At 44.8% G+C, this 23,725-nt stretch overlaps 3 protein-coding genes across 3 annotated transcripts; 2 read left to right on the top strand and 1 right to left on the bottom strand.

Moving 5' to 3' along the window:
• Positions 1-2,577: 2,577 nt before the first annotated feature.
• On the top strand, positions 2,578-5,432 carry LOC310821400 (dnaJ homolog subfamily C member 5-like; the record flags this gene model as incomplete). Its single annotated transcript, XM_083693428.1, has 4 exons — positions 2,578-2,684; positions 4,405-4,618; positions 4,923-5,091; positions 5,296-5,432. 4 exons carry the CDS (start codon positions 2,578-2,580, stop codon positions 5,388-5,390), a joined length of 585 nt encoding a protein of 194 aa, XP_083549554.1. The 3' UTR covers positions 5,391-5,432.
• A 1,478-nt stretch (positions 5,433-6,910) lies between these two features.
• trim55a (tripartite motif containing 55a) lies at positions 6,911-14,981 on the top strand (the record flags this gene model as incomplete). Its single annotated transcript, XM_083694339.1, has 10 exons — positions 6,911-7,078; positions 7,647-7,816; positions 8,889-9,069; positions 9,463-9,558; positions 10,184-10,417; positions 10,666-10,688; positions 11,141-11,265; positions 11,496-11,840; positions 12,921-13,039; positions 14,813-14,981. 10 exons carry the CDS (start codon positions 6,911-6,913, stop codon positions 14,915-14,917), a joined length of 1,566 nt encoding a protein of 521 aa, XP_083550465.1. The 3' UTR covers positions 14,918-14,981.
• A 369-nt stretch (positions 14,982-15,350) lies between these two features.
• Positions 15,351-16,676, bottom strand: crha (corticotropin releasing hormone a). Its single transcript, XM_083694065.1, has 2 exons — positions 16,606-16,676; positions 15,351-16,221 (listed from the first exon to the last, which is right to left on the bottom strand). Exon 2 carries the CDS (start codon positions 16,199-16,201, stop codon positions 15,707-15,709), a length of 495 nt encoding a protein of 164 aa, XP_083550191.1. The 5' UTR covers positions 16,202-16,221; positions 16,606-16,676; the 3' UTR covers positions 15,351-15,706.
• Between the last annotated feature and the right edge of the window lie 7,049 nt (positions 16,677-23,725).

Raw genomic sequence — 23,725 nt, 5'->3', positions numbered from 1 at the left:
ACACACACACACACACACACACACACACACACACACATAGAGCTTATCATTGGCGCCACCCCTGGAGAGCCTGCCAGGAAGGAAGCCTCTCTAATACAGCATAGGTGAGTCTCCGTAGTCATACACCTGTGTTTCCCAGGAGACGTGTGTGTGTGTGTGTGTGTGTGTGTGTGTGCATGCCTGTGTGCATGCCTGTGTGTGTGCGTGTGCGTGTGTGTGTGCGTGCGTGCGTGCGTGCGTGCGTGTGTGTGTGTGTGTGTGTGTGTAAGCTCACCGCCACAACATGAAGAGGCCAAATAACAATTACGGCGCAAAGATTAGCACAAAAGCACTGTCAACAGAAGCAATGCAGTTTCACCTCCCATATGACGTTCACCTCCCATATGACGATTTGCATTTACGTCAGAAGGCCATATTATTCATAACACAGAGGACAATACCACGGTACTCTATGCACTCCAGCAATACCGCAGGATCCCAAACCATATCGTGCATGATTTTAACAGGATATTGCATTGCATTATTATTCTAAGATCAAACTTCATGATATCATGATATCATATCATAAGCATTTAACTTCATTGACGTCCTCAAGTTTCTGCTGCCAATACAACTTGTTTTACTGTACTTTAAAGGTACAGTACAACAAAAAACATTCTTGTGCGTTTGTCACCACGCTGTGATGGAACTGTGCTATTACATATGAGTAAACTACAATAAACCTGTGCACACTGGGTAAATGAGTGATTCACAATAATCCTTCAATACCCATATACATGTGCTAGATGGCACTATTCCCTTTGAGATGATAATATTTTCCCATTTGATGGTGTGTTTTCCTTTACACTTGATCTTTATTACTGGTATTGATAAAGCCTTGCATGCCAACAACAGGCAGTGACATATGCTTTTATCCACCAGTTGAGACTATCATCTCTTCCTCCTGATTTGAATGGGCATGTCTGTTCTACTCATTCTATTTCTATGAAAGTGACCTTCCTGACCAGCACCAAGTGGTCTGACTACCTGGGTGAGGTGACAGTAAGGGCATAGAAATAGAATGAGTAGAAGAAACATGGTCACCCAGAACATGGCAATTTTACCATGGCAATTATACTGTATATTACAATTCCATGTCAGCCCTCTTTTGGTATACTAGCCAAATGCTAGCAAAAGATGGCCGACGTGGAATTGTAATAGATAATTGCCATGGTAATCATTGTTATTTCATGTGTAGAACACAGACAGAACCTGGAAATTCGGAGGCGGCACCATGGCAACCTAAGCATCATTTGACTGAACATTCCAGTGTCAGTTGAGTTGGTTGGTTGTTAATAAAGCTGTAAACTAAAACATCCTACTGGTACACTGAAAGATGGCTGCCATGGAATGTTGATTTGAATGGGCATGAGCGTTCTACCCATTATATTTCTATGAAAGGGACCTTCCTGACCAGCAGCTCAGTATTCTGACTATTTGAGGTGAGGGCAACTAAAGGGACCTTACCAACCTGACCCTAACCTTAACCCTAACTCTAGCCAAACCCTTAACCCTACCTCTAACCTTACCCTAACCCTAACCCTAACCCTAACCTTAACCTTAACCAAATTTGAACCAATTTGGAAATTCAACATCAGTTTGCTGATCAGCTGTGTCCCCCACCTGGATGTGTTGTACTGCTTGTCCAGCATCCCCCTTCTACTCAACCCAGTCCCTCACCCAGGTGTTGTCATGCCGACACACCATAATACACCCGGCGGAGCGTCTCGGCTGAAACCTGATCAAGCCGCCAAACAACAGTAATGTCGCAGGCCCATTGGTGGCTTGTGAAACACAATCCTCCAGGTTGCTGAATGTTTCATAGCACCTTGTCTCAGCCTTTAGATCTACCCTGACAGAAGCAGCCAACTACAGAACAACTCCATCAGCAAACACCAAACCCAACTACAAACTACTACAAAGAGAAGATAGAGGACTTACAGTCAACGGGATCAGCCGGGATAAAGGAACAGACGGGGAAAGGACAGCACAGAATTAGGACAGAAAAGGAAGTCAGGTATCTGTCTTATTCTTTTGGATGATTTCTTGATTGGCTGATGAATTTCTGTGCAGTCAAAAGAGAGTTTCCATTGGTAACTAAATAGTTGAGTTGGCTGCATGCATAATGATATTTTGGCCGAAGGCTCTCTTTAAAGAGAGATGTTATCTCAACGAGACTAACTTGGATAGATTCGAGGTTTGAGGTCTTTTTATGTTTAATATTTATAATGTACTTTATGTATACAAAAATAACTACAAAAAATGTATATCCCTAGATTTGATTCTATGCAGTCTATGTTTTTAAAACTGTGTATTGTATTTTGTATTTGTCTTCTTGTACTTTTGTATTACATGTACAGTGTGTTGTGAGTAAAATGCACTATAAATTCAAATAAACTTCAACTTAAACAGATAGATGACTAACAGTGTCTTTCCTCTTGCCAGGCAGCAGGTAATGTTGGTAGGATGAAAAAGGTTGAACAGTGAGTTGACTAACCGTGTCTTTCCTCTGGCACAGCAGCAGGTAATGTTGGTAGGATGTCTGATGCCAGGCAGCGCTCTCTGTCCACGTCAGGAGAGTCTCTGTATCAGGTCCTGGGGCTGGAGAAAGGCTGCTCACATGACGACATCAAGAAGGCATACAGGTAGGAAGAACATAGGCAGCCTTTCATTACTGAAGCTGGATCTACACTCTTAGACACAAGGGTTCCAAGAGGGTTCTTAGACTGTCCCTGTGGGAAAACTCTTTGAAGAACCTGTTTGGGTTCCATGTAGAAAACTCAGTTGAACCCCCCTGTTCTACATGGAAGCCAGAAAGGTTCTTCAAAGGAAGGGTTCTCCCACAGGGACAGCTGAAGAAGACTTTTTGGTTCTAGGAACAGTAAATTTTTTAAGGGTGTAACACTTGATGTTGAGACAAATTGTGTTGTCATCATTAGCAGACACTCATATTCCTCTGACTCAGATGTTAAAATACTGACTACAGGCATATGTTCCCACCATGCACTGTTGCTGCTGGTGAACTATTGGACTATTATTTGATTTAGATGTCTTCCTCATTTCACTACAATGAGCCTGTCCTCTGATTTCTACCTCTACCAGCTTTCCCTGATGTACCTCAATTTAGTTCTGTTTTATTGGGGTAACTGTTTTCGAGAATACATTTTGAATTCAAAGGAATGATGCACTGAGAATAATTGATGCTACAGTGTTGTTTTAGCAAACACACATTATGTCAATAAGGAAAATCAGGTTTATTCAGTGCCCTACAGTAATGCACAGACATTGTTGTATATGTCTGTCTGTCTGTCTGTCTGTCTGTCTGTCTGTCTGTCTAGCTGGCTGGCTGGCTGGCTGGCTGGTTGGCTGGCTGGCTGGTTGGCTGGCTGGTTGGCTGGCTGGTTGGCTGGCTGAGAAGCCATAGGTCATTAATATTTGACTATGATAAATTAAGACGGACATGTTTTCATATCCTCTGGATTAACTCTAATCTAGTCCCTTGGTTTCTTATTAGTGAATTTCAAGAACATCTATAATTCTGAAGGGATTACTAATCCTAAACTAAAGCATCTGTTATAGCAGGATGTAGATACAGTTGGCTTGTCAAGCCTTAACCTTGATCAGTTGGTATGAATAAATACATGAATAATGATAAATACAATACAATTTTACATACTACTGTAGGATGTGAGATGCCACTGAAACCAGTGGAGGCTGGTGGAGCTAGAAATCGGAGGACGGGCTCATTGCAATGTATGAAACACGTGTTTGATACCATCCCTCATTCCATTCCATGCATTGCAATGAGACCTTCCTCCGATTTTTACCTCTACCAGCCTCCCCTTACTGAAACATATTATAGACACTTGCCTAATTGTTAGATCACTATTTGGCAAGCACCAAGCGGCGATCAAACAATATAACTAATGATTTATAACTGTTTGTTAATGGTTTATGAATGAACAAATAATCAATAATTTATCAACTAGTTATAAATAATTTATAAACCTTTTATAAAGGACACCCTAATGTAAAGTGTTACCCTTCTCACCAGGTACAGTATCTATCACCATATCCATCATGTGATGTTGTCTGCCTGCCACTAGAGGGAGCAGTGGATCTAATCTAGGACCAGCAGGAGGCATTCACAGACATCTCCTGTATGGGCTTTACTAGGGGAGGCTGGTGAAGGTAGAAATTGAAGAACAGGCTCAGTGTAACACATGGAATGGAATCAGGAATGGTGTAAAAAACTAATAAAACACGTGTTTGATTCCATTCCTCACTCCATTCCATGCATTACAATGAGCCCCATGGACAATAAAGCTTTTGGAACTTTTGGAACTTTTTTTCAATGCTTCTCAGAAAACTGGCGCTGAGGTATCACCCTGATAAGAACCCAGACAACCCCGAGACGGCGGACAAGTTCAAGGAGCTGAACAGCGCCAACTCCATCCTCTCAGACCTCACCAAGAGGAACATCTATGACAGCTACGGCTCCCTGGGGCTCTACGTGGCCCAGCAGTTTGGAGAGGAGAACGTCAACACCTACTTCATGCTCTCCACCTGGTGGGCCAAGGTGAGCTTTGTTACCCAGAAAATTTAACAATCCCTTTGTTGAGTGAGTGTGTGTGTGTGTATGTGTGTGTGTGTGTGTGTGTGTGTGTGTGTGTGTGTGTGTGTGTATGTGTGTGTGTGTGTGTGTGTGTGTGTGTGTGTGTGTACTGTATGTGTGTGTGTGTGTGTGTGTGTGTGTGTGTGTGTGTGTGTGTGTGTGTGTGTGTGTGTGTGCGTGCGTGCGTGCGTGCCTGTCTGTCTGTCTGTCTGTCTGTCTGTCTGTCTGTCTGTTGGTTTTGTCCTGACCTGTGTTTCTCTGCTGTCAGGGTCTGTTTGCCGTGTGTGGCGTGTTGACGGGCTGCTACTTCTGCTGCTGTCTGTGCTGCTGCTGTAACTGCTGCTGTGGGAAGCTCAAGCCCCCCAGACCCCCCGGGGAGGGAGAAGATAGCTACGTCTCCCCTGAAGACCTGGAGGAGGAGATACGCAACGAGGCTGGTGAGAGGCCAACACACACACACACACACACTCACACACACACCCACACACACACACGCACAGACGCACGCACGCACATGCACGCACGCACATGCACGCACGCACATGCACGCACGCACACACACGCACACGCACACACCCACACACACACACACACACACACACACACACACACACCGTAGTCATTGTGTATTGTTTTCCTAGATGGTGAGACTCCAGTGGTGCACCAGCCAACTAACACCAGTGAGAAGACACAGTTGATTGGAGACGGGAAGCGGAGATACCACACAGACAACTGAGCCTGGGCCCACACTACTGTCAATGTAGAGGACCACTACATTAACATTACACACACACACACACACACACACACACGCACACACGGACGGACGCACACACACGCGTGTATGCACGCAGGCACTCACACACACACACACACACGCACACACACACACGAACACACGCATGCACACACACACACGAACACACGCACGCACACATGCACACACACACACACACGCCACTACATAACCATTGCACAGTTCATTCATCTATAAACTGTATCTGAATGACTGTTCCCACACTCAAACACCCCATTATTTTTGTGTTCTGTAAATAACACAGTATGTGTGTTTATGGTTGTTTTTTTGGGGGTTGTTTTTATCGTCATTTGTTTTTCTTGACAGCTTATTTTCTGTGTCTTTAATTGGATGCAGTTAAGCCATTGATCGTCTCCACTCACTTACTGTACTTACCAGGGGAGGCTGGTGGAGGTAGAAATCAGAGGACGGGCTCATTTTGATGCATGGAATGGAATGAGGAATGGTGTCAAACACGTGATTTCTTCCATTCCATGCATTACAATGAGCCTGTCCTCCGATTTCTACCTCCACTAGCCTCTCCTGTTACCTATTTAATTCTTACACTCATAGCACCTTATAGTACATTATTGGTTGTCATTGACAGTATGAAGACCTCAAAGCACCTCTTCTGTAAAATGTAACAAAGATATTTTTGTTGGAATTAAATGCCTGCTTTTAAATGTCTCCTGTCGGCTAATATTGTGATCCATATTATGTATGTCTTGAGAGGACAGTAAACACTGGTGGAACAGTGGATCTGGAGTATCAACCAGGGGAAGCTGGTGGAGGTAGAAATCAGAGGATGGGCTCATTGTATAGCATGGAACGGAATATGGAATGATACGGAATTCCTCATTCCATTCAATGCATTCCAATCAGCCCGTCCGTCCTCCGATTTCTGCCTCCACCAGCCTCCCCTGGTATCCAGTGCCACCACACCAAAAAAAAAATATAGCTGATCTTATATAGAATCACCTCTGAACCCCTTGTATTACTGTAGGGCAATGACTACCTAGAATGACAAGTCTAAACACTACCAAGGCTTAAGGCCTACCCTCTTCCACTTTCAAAGGGGGCAACAGCTGGACCCCCTTTACTCGTGACACTTTCATATATGGGCAAGTAAGCATGGCAACCGTTGACGTACGGGCCTTCTAAAAACAGCACTGACACTCAACGGACTGGACACAACCAGCCGGCGGAGAAACGAAACGCGATCCGTTAGACTAAACTTTGAGGACACGCACACCAGCTCGTCAGCGCTAGGCTAGGCCCAGTGACTCTGCATTGTTCACAAGGAAGAGTAGCAGAATAAGAAAGACTAGCGAGCGAGACATCTGTTGTTTTTCTTTTGCCAAGTCATTTCTTTGGCGGGGGTTGGAGGATTGAGACTTTTTTTTTTTGTCGCCCGAAGGAAGACAAGATAGTGTGGATTTTCTCTCTTTTCTTACTGTGCAATGAGTATCTCTTTGGGGTATTCCTCCCATTCCAAGAATCAAGACACCATGGACAGCTTAGAGAAGCAGCTGATATGCCCCATCTGTTTGGAGATGTTTACCAAACCCGTGGTTATTCTGCCCTGCCAACACAACCTCTGTCGCAAGTGTGCCAATGATATCTTCCAGGTAGGTTGGTTATCTTGCCACTGTAGGCCTACTCTGTTCAACATTTCCCACTGTTTTTTCATTTGTGATCCAAGGCCTTCTTACAGTACAGCTCAAGAGTTTGTATCAGAAATGTACTGTATTTAAAAAAAGGCTACATATTCTGAGCTAGTATTGAATCTGGGGAGGCTGGTGGAGGGAGCAATCGGAGGACAGGTGTTTGAAACTATTCCTCATTCCAGTCCATGCATTACAATGAGCCCGTCCTCCGATTCCTACCTCCACCAGCCTCCCCTGTAATGAATATACCGTACAGACTCTCCTACAATTGACACTTATTGAATCTTATTGAATCACTGCTCTTGCCCCTCACCTTTAGAGTTTTACAACAACAAGAGTTTAACAGACACACACACACACACACACACACACACACACACACACACACACACACACACACACACACACACACACACACTGACACTCCTTCAGTAACAAAGGTTCATGATGTACAGTAGAGCATACATTAACAAATGCTCCTGTCTGTCTATATCTAATGTGATCCTGGCTGCTCTGCTGACCCATGCAGGCCTCCAACCCTTATCTATCGACCAGAGGAACCACAGTGACTTCAGGGGGCCGCTTCCGCTGCCCGTCCTGCCGACATGAGGTGGTCCTGGACAGACACGGGGTCTACGGCCTGCAGAGGAACCTCCTGGTGGAGAATATCATTGATATGTACAAACAAGAGTCCACAAGGTGAGACACCACTGGCCTGAACACACACACAGACACACACACACACACACATAGGCACACACAGTCTATTCTACATATTCTATTCTACGCATTCTATTCTACACATTGTATTCTACATATTCTATTCTACACATTGTATTCTACACATTGTATTCTACATATTCTATTCTACATATTCTATTCTACACATTCTATTCTACATATTCTATTCTACACATTCTATGCTACGCATTCTATTCTATGCATTCTATTCTACACATTCTATTCCCAACATTCTATTCAAAACATTCTATGTCTCTCTCAACGGTCTGCAGTATTGTGGCCTGTAACACAGCTAGCCCAGAGTGTGACTCCAGGGGTGGCTGAAACATTGCCTGTTCATAAGGGGCCTATTTTTAAATGTAGGCCAGTGAGGCATCAAGTCTAGAGTGGACTACTATTTATATTACTGTCAGGGTCTGACTACATTCTACAGATATCAACGTATTATAGCCTGCCAGAACAAGTCACAGACATAAATGTCAATTCATAAATAGTTTATGTTGAATAGCATCTAAAAGAACATACAACATAAAACATACACACCTGTTGGGGTCGAAATGACATCTATAGTTCAAAAGAGACATAACATTTAAAGTTTATAATAAGTGGATCTATGGGCAGGTGTCACCTGCTCCTGTCATTATAGCATGTGTATTGCGTCTTTAACGATTCCATGTCTTTGAATAGATGGCTGGCACAATTGTCACAGGCATGAAAAGCACAGCTCAGAGTTGCCTAAGTGACTAAGTGATTTGGCCGCGACGGTGTGACACACAATCAGCATGAAAAAAAAACGTGGTTTGATGCAACATGGAAAACATCCACCGTGTGACCCAGTGGAGGCTGGGTGGAGGTAGGTATCGGAGGACGGGCTCAATGTAATGCACAGAATGGAATGAGGAACGGCATCAAACACACAACTTCGTTCCGTTCCGTGCGTTCCAAAGAGCCCGTCCTCTGATTTCTACCTCCGCCGACCTCCCCTGGTGTGTCTGTCACCTGTACCTTAGCCCTGTGGTTCCCCCTGCAGCAGCAAGCCGGAGCCGGAGCCGGTGAAGAGTGAGGGTCCGATGTGTGAGGACCACGCGGAGGAGAAGATCAACATCTACTGTGTGACGTGCGGGGTCCCCACCTGCTCTCTCTGCAAGGTGTTCGGGGCGCACAAGGACTGCGAGGTCGCCCCGCTCAACAACGTGTTCACAAGGCAAAAGGTGGGCTCCTTGACATTTCCACCTGTTTCTTGCTGAATTGCGTCTCCTAATTGTAAATGGCTTCAGAATTTCAAACACGTTGAAAGATGGTGCATAACATTTTACATCCTTCTCTGAAAGATCATCACCGACTTTTCTTTTTCCTCTCCTTTCTGTGTGTGTGTGTGTGTGTGTCTGTGTGTCTGTGTGTCTGTGTGTATGCGTGTGCCTGTGTTTGTGTGTGTGTGTGTGTGTGTGTGTGTGTGTATGTGTTTGTGTGTGTGTGTGTGTGTGTGTGTGTGTGTGTCTGTGTGCATGCGTGTGCTTGTGTTGTGTGTGTGTGTGTGTGTGTGTGTGTGTGTGTGTGTGTGTGTGTGTGTGTGTGTGTGTGTGTGTGTGTGTGTATGTGTCCAGACGGAGCTGACTGACTGTATATCCATGTTAGTGGGGAACAACGACAGGGTTCAGGCTATCATCAGCCAGCTGGAGCAGACATGCATGACTGTAGAGGTCAGTCCATCACCAGGTCCTTCCTCTCTTGTGGGGTCCTTCCTCTCTTGTGGGGTCCTTCCTCTCTTGTGTTTAGTGGTTTAAAGCATTTTCAGATTGGTTATTACCCACTAACATCAAACCCCATTTCTTACCCATTTTCACTCCCCTACAATTTATTCTTAGAACATTGTAACCATCAAGTATTATCATCATATATTTTCTGATCAGGACACTTAGGACGACAGCGACAACATTGAATGTCAATTATTATAATTCTTATGTTATAAGTGTACAGTATATGCTACAATTCTGACTCTTGGAGTCACCTTGAAGTGTCCCTGGTGGGTGCTACACACTGGTCATGATGAGTTGAGTTCTCCCCCATACAATGTGAGCACTTTGGGTGTCTAGAAAGGTGGTATATAATATATATCAATTATTATTATAAATGTGTATATAATACAGTATATTATATTTATATCTAGTACTTTTTTCAACTTTCGAACAATCTTCTTTTTTTTTTCTTTTTTTTAATCTTGTTTACTGTGTATGTGAGACCCCCCCCCCCCCAAAAAAAAACAACCAACAACAACAATAAAATAAAAATAAAATAAAATACTTGTTGTTGTTGTTGTTATTGCAGGAGAACGGCAGGAGGCAGAAGTCCCTGGTGTGTGAGTCGTTTGACCACCTGTACGCCCTCCTGGAGGAGAAGAAGGGAGACATGATCCTGACCATCAGCTCGGAGCAGGACGAGAAGCTGGGCTACGTACGAGGGCTGAGCAGGAAGTACACGGACCACCTGGAGAACATGGCCAAGATCGTAGAGACAGGGATCCAGACCATGGAGGAGTCGGAGATGGCCATCTTCCTACAGGTGAGGACATGACTGTGTGGATGATAACCAGGGAAGGCGTGGAGTGGAGGTAGGAATTGGTAGGAATTGGAGGACGGGCGCATTGTAAGGCGTGGACTGGAATGAGGAATGTGTGTTTGATACCGTTCCCGTTTTCTACCTCCACCAGCCTCCCCTGATGAGAATGGTCTTTAGCATGAGTAGGATAAGAAGTCTACATGTATGTAGTTATCTGAGAAATATGAACCATCTCATCTTCTCTTTCACAGACTGCCAAGCCTCTCCTACAGAAGTGAGTACGCATCTATAACCAGACCAGTCACCAATAGGAGTCTGTATTGTCTCTAACAGACCTGAGTCCAAGTTTTGTCAATACTCGAGGTGCACTTGATTTACCTTACCTGGACAAATGGAGTCATTGGGATAGTCTCAAAAGTTCAAACCACGACCCACTGGCGTGCCTGGCAAGCTCAATCAAGCCCACCACAGTAGAGGCTGGTGGAGGCAGAAATCGGAGGACGGGCTCATTGTAATGCACGGAACGGAATATGGAATGGTATCAAAACACATAACACAGTCAAAACACACGTGTTTGATACCGTTCCTTATTCCGTTCCATGCATTACAATGAGCCCCGTTCCCCGACGGTCCACCCCTGGTTTTGACCCAGATGTGGTCTGTATTAATGCTGCTACTCAGAACCTCCTGTGGTGATGTTTGGACTTTCCGTTCCTGTCTGTCTAGGATTGTTGAAGGCACCAACACGTCCCACCTGGACAAGGTGGAGCGAGGGTACGAGAACATGGATCACTACACAGCCAACTTTGAGAAGGCCAGGAGAGCGCTGCTCACTGTAGACTTTATTAAAGGTAGGGACTATTAAAGGGAGGGAGTGAGGGAGTGAGTGAGTGAGTGAGTGAGTGAGTGAGTGAGTGAGTGAGGGAGGGAGGGAGGGAGGGAGGGAGGGAGGGGGGGTGAGGGAGAGAGGAAGGGTGTGTGGGAGTGAGTGAGTAAGGGAGGGAGGGAGGGAATGACTGACTGACTGACTGACTGACTGTGTCAGTCAATTCACTCTTTTCTCACTCTGACTGTTGTTCAGATGAGGAAGAGGACGAGGAGGAGGAGGATGAAGGAGAGGCTGCAGCAGTAGAAGGGAAAGGAGTTACTGCAGTGCCCCGCACAGAGCCCTCCCGTCCTGCAGGGGGAGCAGTCGTTGGAGCCAATCCCCCAAAGCAGCAGGCAGCAACAACACCCATACCCGCTCTGCCGACACCTCCCCAGCCGACCCCAGCCAAATCAGCCCCCAACCAGCTCACCCCGCTCCAGCCGACCCCGGCTAAGACAGCCTCCACCCAGCTGACACCTCCCCAGCCGACCCCAGCCAAGTTGACCCCCACCCCAACCCAGCCAACACCTCCCCAGCCTCCGAGAGCAGTGGGCACTGGTACTATCCAGTTCCCTCCACTGGCCTCCGCCCAAGCCCAGGCCCAGGCCCAGGCCCAGGCCCAGACCCCGGGCCCGGCCCCGCCAGGAGAGCCCTCAACTCAGGTGAGAGGACATACGGCCATGTAGTTATCAGTGAAGCCTCTGTGACACACTCCATCTCAACAGCAGTGCTATATTATTGCGTTAAAGCTGCAGAAGGCGTCTTTCCACAAATATGTATTTTATTACAGTTTGGTGTAGTTGTCATGACACGCTGTCAGCTATCAGCACGTCCAATGATCTGATGACGACTGCCCCTCGCTCTCTCAATAAACTTTGCGCACTTACCCGTTCCAGCCAATCAGGCGAGGAGGAATGTCCCTACCCCCTGTCAATCAGGCCCGCGAGCACTGCCTTTCATTCCGGTCTTCAGCTCCACCGCCCTGGAAAACTGGCTTGCCAAGCTCGACTGATTGGCTGGGTAGGCCGGGAGCGCAGAGATTTTGGAGAGAGCGATTGGTGCCACACTGGTGCCATTAAAGTCAAATAGTACAGTAGCCCTGGGGGGCCAAACTTAGCCAACCAGGACATTTCTATTGGCTCTGGAAATGTCCATATTGCTGTATTACAGATGCACCGTGTCGCTGCCATATTTCCTGCATTATTTACCATCTCCTTCAGGGGGTGTGAGAGAGGGGTGGAGGGAGGGGAGGAGGAAGGGAGGGATGGAGGAGGGGAGGGAGGCATGGAGGAGGGGGAAGGGAGGGAGGGATGGGTGGGGGAGCGGGGGAAGGGAGGGATGGAGGAGGGGAGGGGGGTGGAGGAGGGGGAAGGGAGGGAGAGATGGGTGGAGGGAGGGAGGAAGGGAGGGATGGAGGGAGGGGGAAGGGAGAAAGAGATGGATGGAGGGAGGGGGGATGGAGGGAGGGGGAAGGGAGGGGTGGAGGAGGGGGAAGGGAGAAAGAGATGGGTGGAGGGATGGAGGGAGGGGGAAGGGAGGGATGGAGGTGGGAGGGAGGGAGGGTGGCAATTGTTATTGGAAACCAAGCAATATCAAATATGTATCCCAACGCCTCAGTCAGTCATTGTGTTGGAGCAGCTGTGTCCAGGGCTAGTCAGTCTCTGTGGGACCCGGCTCAGCTCACAACGCAGGCTTTCACCTCAGCAGGACAGCTGCAGGAGGAGACACCTGGCTGCTCTCCTGCTGCTGGGGCCACTGTATGTGTGAAGGAGGGATAGATGGAGGGATATAGGGAGAGGTGGAGGGAGGGATGGGGGAGGGAGAGAGGACGGGTGGAAGGAGGGACGGAGAGAGGGAGGGGTTGAGGGAGGGATGGAGTGGGGGGTGGATGTGGGGGAGGGATAGAGGGAGAGAGAGAGAGGGATGGAAGGATGAAGAGAGGGATGGATAGATAGAGGGAGGTTGGGGGAGGTGGTGTTTTTTTAAGGATAATTATCATTCTCTCTGCTACATGTCGTCACCGTTGAGTTTCATCTGCATGTGGGAACGCTAATTGGATTGAGCAGCATAGAGTTCAGGCCAACACAGTCATGGGGATTGAATAAGCCATCTGGATCAATCTGCATTAATTTTATGGGGAAAATCAATGTGTTTGGAGAGTCTATAGTGACTAGTGTGTGTTTGTGTGTGTGTGTATGTTTGGAGAGTCTATAGTGACTATTGTGTGTGTGCGTGCGTGCGTGCGTGCGTGCGTGTACTGTATGTGCGTGCATGCGTGCGTGTGTGTGTGAAATATATCATGCTGCTTGACAAGACTGCTTGACAATGAATCTTGGAAGGAATGAAGCTTGATTGTCTTGTTTCTTCACAGGAAGTAGCTTTCTGCCTGACAGTTCTGGCTTTGTTTATTATTCTGCATCAGCTTTGGAGTGTGATAAAGTCTACCCTTATGTCTCTTCTGGGTAGGCTACGTTCACTTCTTCATTGGTGACATTAACTCATGTTTCGTAACGTAGTTAGGCTCCTCCCCTTTCCCACCTCATTTTAGAGCAGTCTACAAGGGGGGGGGGGGGGGGCGGGGGGGGGGGCTGGTGGAGGTTTTGATACCATTCCTCATTCAATTCCATTCCATTCATTACAATGAGCCCGTCCTCCGATTTCTACCTCCACCAGCCTCCACTGGTCTACAGCAAAAAAAAAAAAAAGCAGAAGAAAGAAACCCAAAATTAGAACATTGGTGACATAAGTTCGCATTCGTTCTTCTTTTACAGACATTATCTTACATGTACTAATACTCTAATACGTTATTATGTGCTCAATCCTCATGTGTTTTTACACTACAGTGTACCTAGAGATGGAGCCAAAACTGTTTTACGATCTCTAACAAGTCAATTATTCCTTCTCCTCCATAGTTATGGGTACAGGTCCCACAGGTGACCCTTGTAGATCTCGACATGATCCTCTCACACAGCAGACACACATCATGAATATTCATGGTTATTTATTATATTGATATTCAAAGATGATTTATTGATTATTTATTGATGTGTGTGTGTGTGTGTGTGTGTGTGTGTGTGTGTTTTGCGATAAATACCAAAAAAACCCAATAAGTCTAAATATCATTATATGTGTCATTGTGTTACTTTTCGATTTATTCTGGATATCTTATGTACTTCAAATGTACTTCATCTTATCTACTTCATCTTATGTACTTATGTACGTTCAAAGACGCTGTTAACATAGGCTCCACTGAATGTCTGTTGCCCTGAATGCAAAATGCAGATGTTCACTCCTCGTTTGTTGGCTAAGCGTTTATTCAATGAATCATTGACGGGGACGTGTGGGATGTTACATACTGTATGGATATATAATAATTGATATCCCTATTTAAAATCATTAATTATTCTTTACATTGTAGTTATATCAGCCGATTTCCTGATTCTAAACACAAGGCTATTTAGGACTGTCTTTGAAATCTTACAGTGTAAGAGTACTCTAAATGTTTTATGTTTGTTTTAATATTTTCACAGGCGCCCTCTGATACGGCAACAAGTCAACACAGCGAAAACACAGACGACAAAGACGGACCGCGTCATGTCTTCTCTTTCTCCTGGCTAAACAATCAAGACAAATAGCGAATCTAACCCCAAGACTCAAGATTTTGCAGTAATGGTTTATATTTGGTTGAGTCCGTCAGCGTCATCCCGCCACTCTATTACCGTTATTTCCGCTTGTTTCTGTGTAAATCTAAACAGCTCTTCTACTCTTGATGCTGCTGTGAAAACGGGCTCTGGATCGATCGCTTGATTTGAGAAACGTACGTGTGCGTAATTTGGCGCAGCTGTGCGTAATGGTAGATTTATGCGCGAGTTCACCTGCAACAAGAGTTCCAGAATGTATCTTGAGACACTAAATAATTTGTGCTACAAAACAAGGCATAAATGTAACTTGGAAACGTTTTATTACAAATATAAATATTAGACATTCTCTTGCACAACAAATATGATTGGTTGCTCATGTTGTATTTTATTATCAAACTTTAACAAGTATATGGGTACAGAGGAAATTTCAGAGAGGTGATATCCATTTTTGTTGGAACAAAATGTGTGACTAACAATCTATACAAAATATGTGATGCTTTAATATAAATGAAGAAAATTAAAGGATATTTGTGTTCAGCATGTCAGCAGTTTCAACGGGCTATGTGCTATTACACAGTGTCTGCTTTTTATGACACAATATAATTACTATAAAGCAAATTACAGCTCGAATGTCTAACTCTTGTTTTAGTAAATAGAAAAATAATAAATTAAAGAACAAAAGTTAACGAATTCAAGAGTAGCCTAATGCAGAAAATGAATTGTACCGTATATACATGTGCAAGATGTAAACAACGTCTTTCCCCAAATCTTTTTCTCACATTATTATTTCCCGAAGATGTCCATCATTCTTCGGTTATCACTTGCCTGTTGGGCTATTTGCTCGTCTCGAGCCATTTCTAAAACTTCTCTAAGCAGGTGGAACGTCAGGTCCAACGAGATAGGAGGGTCTTCAGACCGCTTTCCTCTTTCTTCAAGGTCTTCCATCTGGTCAGCGTAGTTGCTCAAAACCCGGTTGATGTTACCGTTTTTACCTTGAAGGAGCCGCAGTTGGAGTTGTAGCGCCCGGTTAACGGTCGTTGAGGGTGCTCCGGGGGACGCGTTCGATGCGGATGATGAAGGCGAGTTTTGATTTGCGTTGTCGAGCCGGATGAAGTACTCCTCTCCTAGCCGCAGGAGGATAGGGAGAGTTTGCTGTTGTAGCTCTGTTTGAAGATGGGATATTTGGGCAGCTCCGGGATGCTCGATGGCTCTACATTCATAGCGGGGTTGGAAGGCACCGAGCAGCGCCACAGCCGAAACGAAAACATTCAACTTCATCTCAGTGGATTAGGGTGAATCTGAGAACAAAATAAGGATCATTTTATCAGGTTCTGCAACACAAAAATGTATGCGTGAAGATTTACACACGTTGAGTTGAGTAGGCTGTGGGTGTCACTCTGAAAAGTTGTTTTACCCATGAACATTGATTTTGTATTTCATTTGTATTTTGCCTGCGATAAATGTCATCGAAATAAAAACATTTGCTTGTCTTATCACAATGTAGTGTTATTGAATTACTTTTCAATTCACTGTTATGTCAACTGTGTAATCTCTATCCCTCATAATATTCTATTCATAATCATCAAATTTAGGATAAATACACCACATTCATTGTTCCTCCCAACCCACTACACAACTATTTCCCAAATACAAACAAACAATTTAAGTTTTTTCTCAAATACCTGAGTTTCACTGTGACAGACGAGACGACTTTGAAGTTGCTATATTATTCTGTGAAAGGATTTCGTCTTCTTCTACCGTTGCTGCCTTGTTGTCGCCTCCTGCAACAGTGCGTCTTCAAAAAAGCATCGCAACAAGACTTATATATCATAGACTTGAGGTCATGTCATCGGGCTTTGAGACGGCGGTCTGCGCATGCGCCAACGTAAAGCAGCAGCACCTGAATGTGAATGGGGAGTCTACCTCGTCATCCCACGATAGAGTTAAGGTCTGATGAGTCATAGAAAAGACGGTCCGTTTCCTTGAGACATGAGCGACAGTTAGTGTCCATACGACTAAAACTGTGTCCTTGCTGTTGTGGTTGCTCCAACTGCTGCTGACATTGACTGTCTTACAAGAACATGACCCATAGGTTGAAGAGCATCATCATTATCACCTTCATCATCATCATCATCACCTTTATTACCATCATCACCACTTTCATCCTCATCATTATCGCCCACCTTCGTCATCATCGCCACCTTCATCGTCATCATCATCATCCATCCTTTTTTTTTTTACAATTTCATACATCCTACTTGCGGCAAGCTCTAAAGTCTAAATGAAGTGATTAAGAGTTAATAATAATACTGAAAAATGGCCTTTGCCCAATGTGGTTTGATCCACAAATGGGTGACAAGTAGCTTTGCCAATTGCATGTAAATAACAGGTCATTCAGTCTGACAGGTGTGGGACAGCAGAGTTCCAGATACAACTGACTGGTGCTGGTGCACACGCACGCACACACACACACGCACACACACACACACATGCGCACATAAGCACACACACCCTAACACGTACACACACACACACACACACACACACACACTCACCTTGTCGAAGAGGACAAAGAGGACACTTGTGACCTTTTTCAACTGAAAACATTTAGATTGAATCACTAACATTTCACCTTGGACAGCCAAAAATACCTAGTCTCGCTGGCCAGACTCATGTGACTGGACACGGTAGATGTGGGAAGCCATTAGAGATATCAGAACACATCACATTACATCCGTGGTGAAGTGGAAGGAAAAAGTAGTCAGGAATGGAGATGAGGGCCATTTTTAAAAGTTTTTTTTGTTGATTTTATACATAAACCTCAATCAATGAACACTTCATTCAATCAATCATCTGTAATCATTCGTGAAGATCAGAGGAAGCTGGTGGAGGTAGAAATCGGAGGACGGACTCATTGTAATGCATGGAATGGAATGAGGAATGATGTCAAATACGTATGTTTCACGCATTCTATGCATCACAGTGAGCCCGTCCTCCAATTTCTACCTCCACCAGCCTCCCCTGATCTTTAAATAATATCATCATCATACACACAAATCTCACTGGAAATAAGCTTGTATTGTTAGGAGAGAACAATGGTGGTCCACACATCAGTGGAATTTATTTTGTAATAACAAAGTGTATTTTATTAATGAATGAAGATAGGATTTAAAAAAAAAAATGCTTCAGGGCATTTCTGCTTTATTGGAGAGAGCCAGGAGACTGACAGGAAGGATGGGTGAGAGAGAGGAGGATGACACGTAGGATATATCAACGGGCAGAATCGAACCAGGGACCTTGCGATAATACGGTATGTGCCTTAGTGTGCTATGCCACTTAAGCACCCTGAAGATACATTTTAATGAAAGAAAATTAAATCCACCTGCACTGTATTGACAAAAGCTTTTATGCATACATTAATCTTTAGTTCAGCACTTATTTTCCTTATCCAGATACTCACCTGGTATCATGATTTTTGCACTCTCTGCTTTTACAAATCAACTCCTGATGGACAAATGACTCAGAAAGTCTAATGGAAGAAGAACTGCACTGCTTAATTGGTGAGTTAAAGTGAGAATCACATTTTGTACTAATAGAATGTTCCGTGGGGATGGATACACAGGACGTTCCTATTTTGAACGGAATCTTCAGTGTCCGTGGTTATATAGGCCAAAGTAATGATGACCAGCGGGAGTGTGTGTGTGTGTGACGTGATGACAAGAAGAAAGGAGTGTGTGTGTTACGTGATGACCCACAGAAAGGAGTGTGTGTGTGTGTGTGTGTGTGAGACGTGATGACCAACAGAAAGGAGTGTGTGTGACATGGTCATTCCACAGACAGTGAGACAATGTCAGAGCGGTGGTCCACATCAACATTCACACTGATCAATAGACTGACACACAGCTGATGTGACCTTACCTGTCACTCACTCTGTGTGTGTGTGTGTGTGTGTGTGTGTGTGTGTATGCGTGTGTGTGTGTGTGTGTGTGTGTGTGTGTGTGTGTGTGTGTGTGTGTGTGTGTGTGTGTGTGTGATCAGGTGGGCGGTGACGCCACAGCAGAGAGAAATGAGCAGTTCTCTCACCACTAACCTTAACTGTCAGCGCGGCCCCCCGGCCCCATCGTTAGCAGCAGCTTCTACACTTTCTGCTTCGCCCCAAAGGCCACCCACTCCTGGCGATGACATGTGTGCCGCTGTTCTCTCACGACACCGTCACCGTCACCGTCACATCTCTGTGCCAAACACAAGTAAGAGCACCGAAGCAATATGAGCCATCATCACAGGAGGTTATAAGAACTACCACAATTATCGCAAAATGTTTGAGACGCCTCACTTGACACACTTGTACTGAAGCTAATATTAAAGAATTGCCAGGAGAAATACCCCCCCCCCAGAGCATTCTGTTTATCCATATTGTTGGTGTGGTTATCATGTATGAAGCGTTCTTGATAACCCTCCAAAGTCAAACATCATTTCCCTCCATTTTCCCTCCTCTAACAAATATATGTATTTGTGTATGTGTATATTCTATACACCTCTGTTGCTATCCCATTGTAACCATGAAGGAGTTGGATATTCTTAACTGGGAGTGGAGAATATCCTGAAGCATCAGTTCTACCAACATCAATAGATCTTGGTACTGTTCATTGTTTACGTATTCATCAGACACACAAGGCCAAAGGTAAAATAACCTTTGACCTGCAGAGGTTTCTCCGTGTTTCTCAAGACCTCTAATGTAGTCATGGCAACACGTCCTTAATTGGGACTCTGAATGCAAAGAGAGCTCTGTCATTGTGTTTGTTGTTTTGTTTACTCTTACTGTACATGGCTCAGCTGTCAATATGCTGAGAGTGTGTTGACCTGAGGGACTATGTATAATGTCAATGAGCAACACACCCACTGCAACACACCCACTGCAACACACCCACTGCAACACACCCACTGCAACACACCCACTGCTCTAAAAGTGTGAAGAGGTCAGCCTGAAATGTGTGTGTGTGTGTGTGTGTGTGTGTGTGTGTGTGTGTGTGTGTGTGTGTGTGTGTGTGTGCGTGCGTCTCATTAATGCACTTTCTTTTTTAAGTGTTAGCCTAAAACCTCGGTGTTAGCTTTGGTAGCTAATTTCCTGTAACAGAATTTGAATCCAGGCTATGTCAAACATCACAAGTTATCACTAGGAATTATGTTGTTTAAAAATAGGTCAGGTACCCCTTCAAGGGCCAAGTTTCCTAAAATGTTCCTCGTACTAATGCATCTAATGATTCCCTTTGCAGAATACATATTTTTCATTATTAAAAGGTACAAATATAAATGTTTATCAGACTTTTTCAGCAATTAGATCCATATTAGCCTAATTGAGATTGAGAACAGTAGCTCAAACAAACAAAATGTTCCAACTCACCCATTAAAATAAGCATATCGTTATGGCAACAAACGATTGCAAGTGAATGTACGTTAATTCACGAATATGATTGTGAAATCATACGTTTATTTTCCGCTACTCATTAAATCTGTTTGACTGAATGGGATAAAAGTATTTTCACAAATGCAGCCCAGTTATGTAATTATGTATGTTCACACTTTTCATACTTCAAATGATTAATTTCCTGGTAGGTTTTTATATCGACAACATTAGAGATGCTGGGATGATAGTCTTTCAAGTGCCTCTTTGACAGACAGCGCTGTAAGGAAGACACACACACACACGCACACACTCACACGTACGCACATGCGCGCGCATATACACACACACACACACACACACACACACAAACACCTCTGAGATGCTGTTTAAAAGGATTCATTAGCAGGTTTTGTTAGCATCTACGTCAGAGCCACTGTCACAGGGCCTCACACAAACCACGTCCGCTAGGAGCCTTTCAAGACAGAATGCATCCCTCCCTCCCTCCCTCCATCCCTCCCTCCCTCCCTCCAACTTTCCACCCACCTCTCTGAATACCAATCAGTTCCTTAGTTGGTGGACATCACTCCATCCGCCACTGTGAACAGAGAGAGAGAGAGAGAGAGAGAGGGAGAGAGAGACAGAGAGAGAGGGAGAGAGAGACAGAGAGAGAGAGAGAGAGAGAGAGAGAGGGGAGTGGATTTGTATGCTTTCCTCTGTTTATTGATGATAAGAACATCCCGTTTGGGAACTCTGGTTTGGCTCTTGTCATAATCACACACACACACACACACACACACACACACACACACACACACACACACACACACACACACCCCTACCCTACCCCGTCCCTCCCATCCAATCAATATATCCTCTGATAGCACCTCATCCATTTTGCCGTTTTGCGGACTTGGTCATTTCATCCATACGGCAACGCATCATGTTTTATTAAAGACTCTATTTCAGTCATCAGGTGGCATTAATATCAATCATGTACATGCCCCCTGCATGATAATGAGGTGTTCATGATGACACTATCGTGTTCACAGGTGCTGTTTGTGAAATGGATGTGTCCCTAAAGACAAGCTTGGGTCATATGTCTGGTGAAGATCAACTGGATGTTGTTTAGCATAAGGAGACACAACCAGACAACTAAGAGGTTATTCTGGGAATGTAAGGGGATGTGTCATGCAATGGTCAGCGGGTGAAGACAGTTCACAGTTCTATTTTCAGCCGGCGCAAAGCGGACGCGAGTCCAAACGCAGGCGTATTGGCAATGTGTGTAGGTGGTAACCGGTGAAATGACCACGGTGCTGTAGCGCTGGGTCGTCCGAGCTCACGTGGGTGGAGTAGAGGTAAATAGGGTGGAGTAGAGGTAAATAGTAGAGGTAAATAGGGTGGAGTAGAGGTAAATAGAGGCGTGTTCGTGACAAGTGACATCAAGTGTGTTGAAAAAGAATTCAGGCATTGAAAATAGCACTCATATTTCAGACACACCCCCTAGCACCACTGCCAGTGCTCGCATTTGTGCTAAGACTGTTTTTTTTTTTTATGCCTTTAAATAGAGGCACAGATCTCCATTTGTGTAATGAACATGTACATGTGTCTGACTTAATCAGGGGGGATTAAGGATGCACCGTTATTTTTAGGATGCACCCGTGTCCCGGGGGCCCTAGATGAGGAGCCCCCCCTACAAAGTACTTGAAGACAGAGAGAGAGAGAGGGGGGGGGGGGTCTGGAGCTCCGAATCTGGGAATCTGTTCCTGCAATCTAGAGCCCACTCTACACCCTACTCTCTACCACACAACAACAATAAACACATAGACTGGATACATTTTCCTCAAAAGATATGATTTTTTATTAATATAAACAATATTTTTTATGTCAAATTTGAGGGCCCTTTTGACATTCTGGGGCCCGAGACGGCTGCCTATTTGACCTATTGGCCTGGCCGGCCCTGCACAGTGTGTAGTGGAGGTGGTTTGGGTTCACACGCTTGTGACCTTTAAGCCTCCACATATCATGAGGTTACCTCTTGGTATAATGGTTTACATACAAGAGGTCCCTGGTTCAAATCCCACTGATTAAAAATGCCCCACAACTCAAATTCTTTCAACTAGCCCCTTTTTAAAGGTAGATTCTGGGATATGAGAAACTTTCATCAAAGATATCAATCAACAAGTATGGCTTATCAACTAAACAGAATTTTGAAAATCAACATCTGGTGGATATGAAAACAACAACAGATGCTGTCCCATAATGTTAATCCAACATCAATTCATATTATTAATGATAATACATCATAACATTATTATTGCACTATGAGTTGATGGGCAGGCCTAATGATTCCTCTGAGGCGAGAAGAAGACAGGTGTGACTCATAGGTATCAAGTCCAGGGAGGAGGTGGAATGGAGGGAGGCAGAAACGGGGGGGGGGTGGAACCGAGGAGTTGTCTGATCTACTCCTCAGCGACCTTCAAATCAGGCAGAGGTCTCCTCCTCTCCTACTGAATTGTCACCTGCCATGCTGAATCAATCTCAGATGAAGCGCTTGAATTTTCCCGCACACGTGTGTTTGATACCATTCCTAATTCCGTTCCATGAATTACAATGAGCCCATCCTCCGATTTCTACCTCCACCTGCCTTCCCTGCTGTATAACTATAACTTCATAATGAGACATATCTTTAAAAAGAGCTACAGTGAGTCTAATGCCATAGATGACAATTACATTAAAATTGGAGTCATTAATGAGAGCAGGAGCTGCCAGAGTCTGTTTTTAATGCTACAGCAATTACTGGCCAGGATAAAATAAGATTGATGTGAGAAAGCTCCTGGGGCCTACGGAACACACACACACACACACACACACACACACACACACACACACACACACACACACACACACACCAGACACAGACACAGACAGACACACACACACACACAGACACACACACACACATACACACCAGACACACACACACACACACACACAGACACAGACACACACACACACACACAGTTCAACTAATTAAAAGAATTTCTATAGACAAATTGTTAACACGTTGTCTTCGTGACCTACGACCTCTTAAGTGCTAATCATGGATGAATGAATTGTCTCAAAATGAATCATCTCACTTTTGCTATGTCTGCTGTATTGGGAGTTTTCTTCAAGAGTCTTTAAAAAGTTAGCTTCTACGGCTTTGGGCATGAATAAAGAAGTTCTTAAAAGCTTTGAATGCTCAAAAGATCCTGACTCTGCAGTCTCAATCCTAAACCCTCATTGTCTACCATGCTTGCTAATACATGTTGGGTCCAATCCCTGTCTCTCCGTCCGTCCCCCGCTGGCAAACCACTGACAACGGGGATCTTCAACGAATGCTTACGCGTTCTCTCACA

Source organism: Argentina silus, assembly GCF_951799395.1.
Source record: "Argentina silus genome assembly, chromosome: 22".
Taxonomy (NCBI): Eukaryota; Metazoa; Chordata; class Actinopteri; order Argentiniformes; family Argentinidae; genus Argentina; species Argentina silus.
This window is presented reverse-complemented; position numbering and strand designations above follow the sequence as displayed.

Coding starts and splice junctions, on each gene's coding strand:
- crha (XM_083694065.1), bottom strand. CDS start 16,201: ATGAAGTTGAATGTTTTCGTTTCGGCTGTGGCGCTGCTCGGTGCCTTC.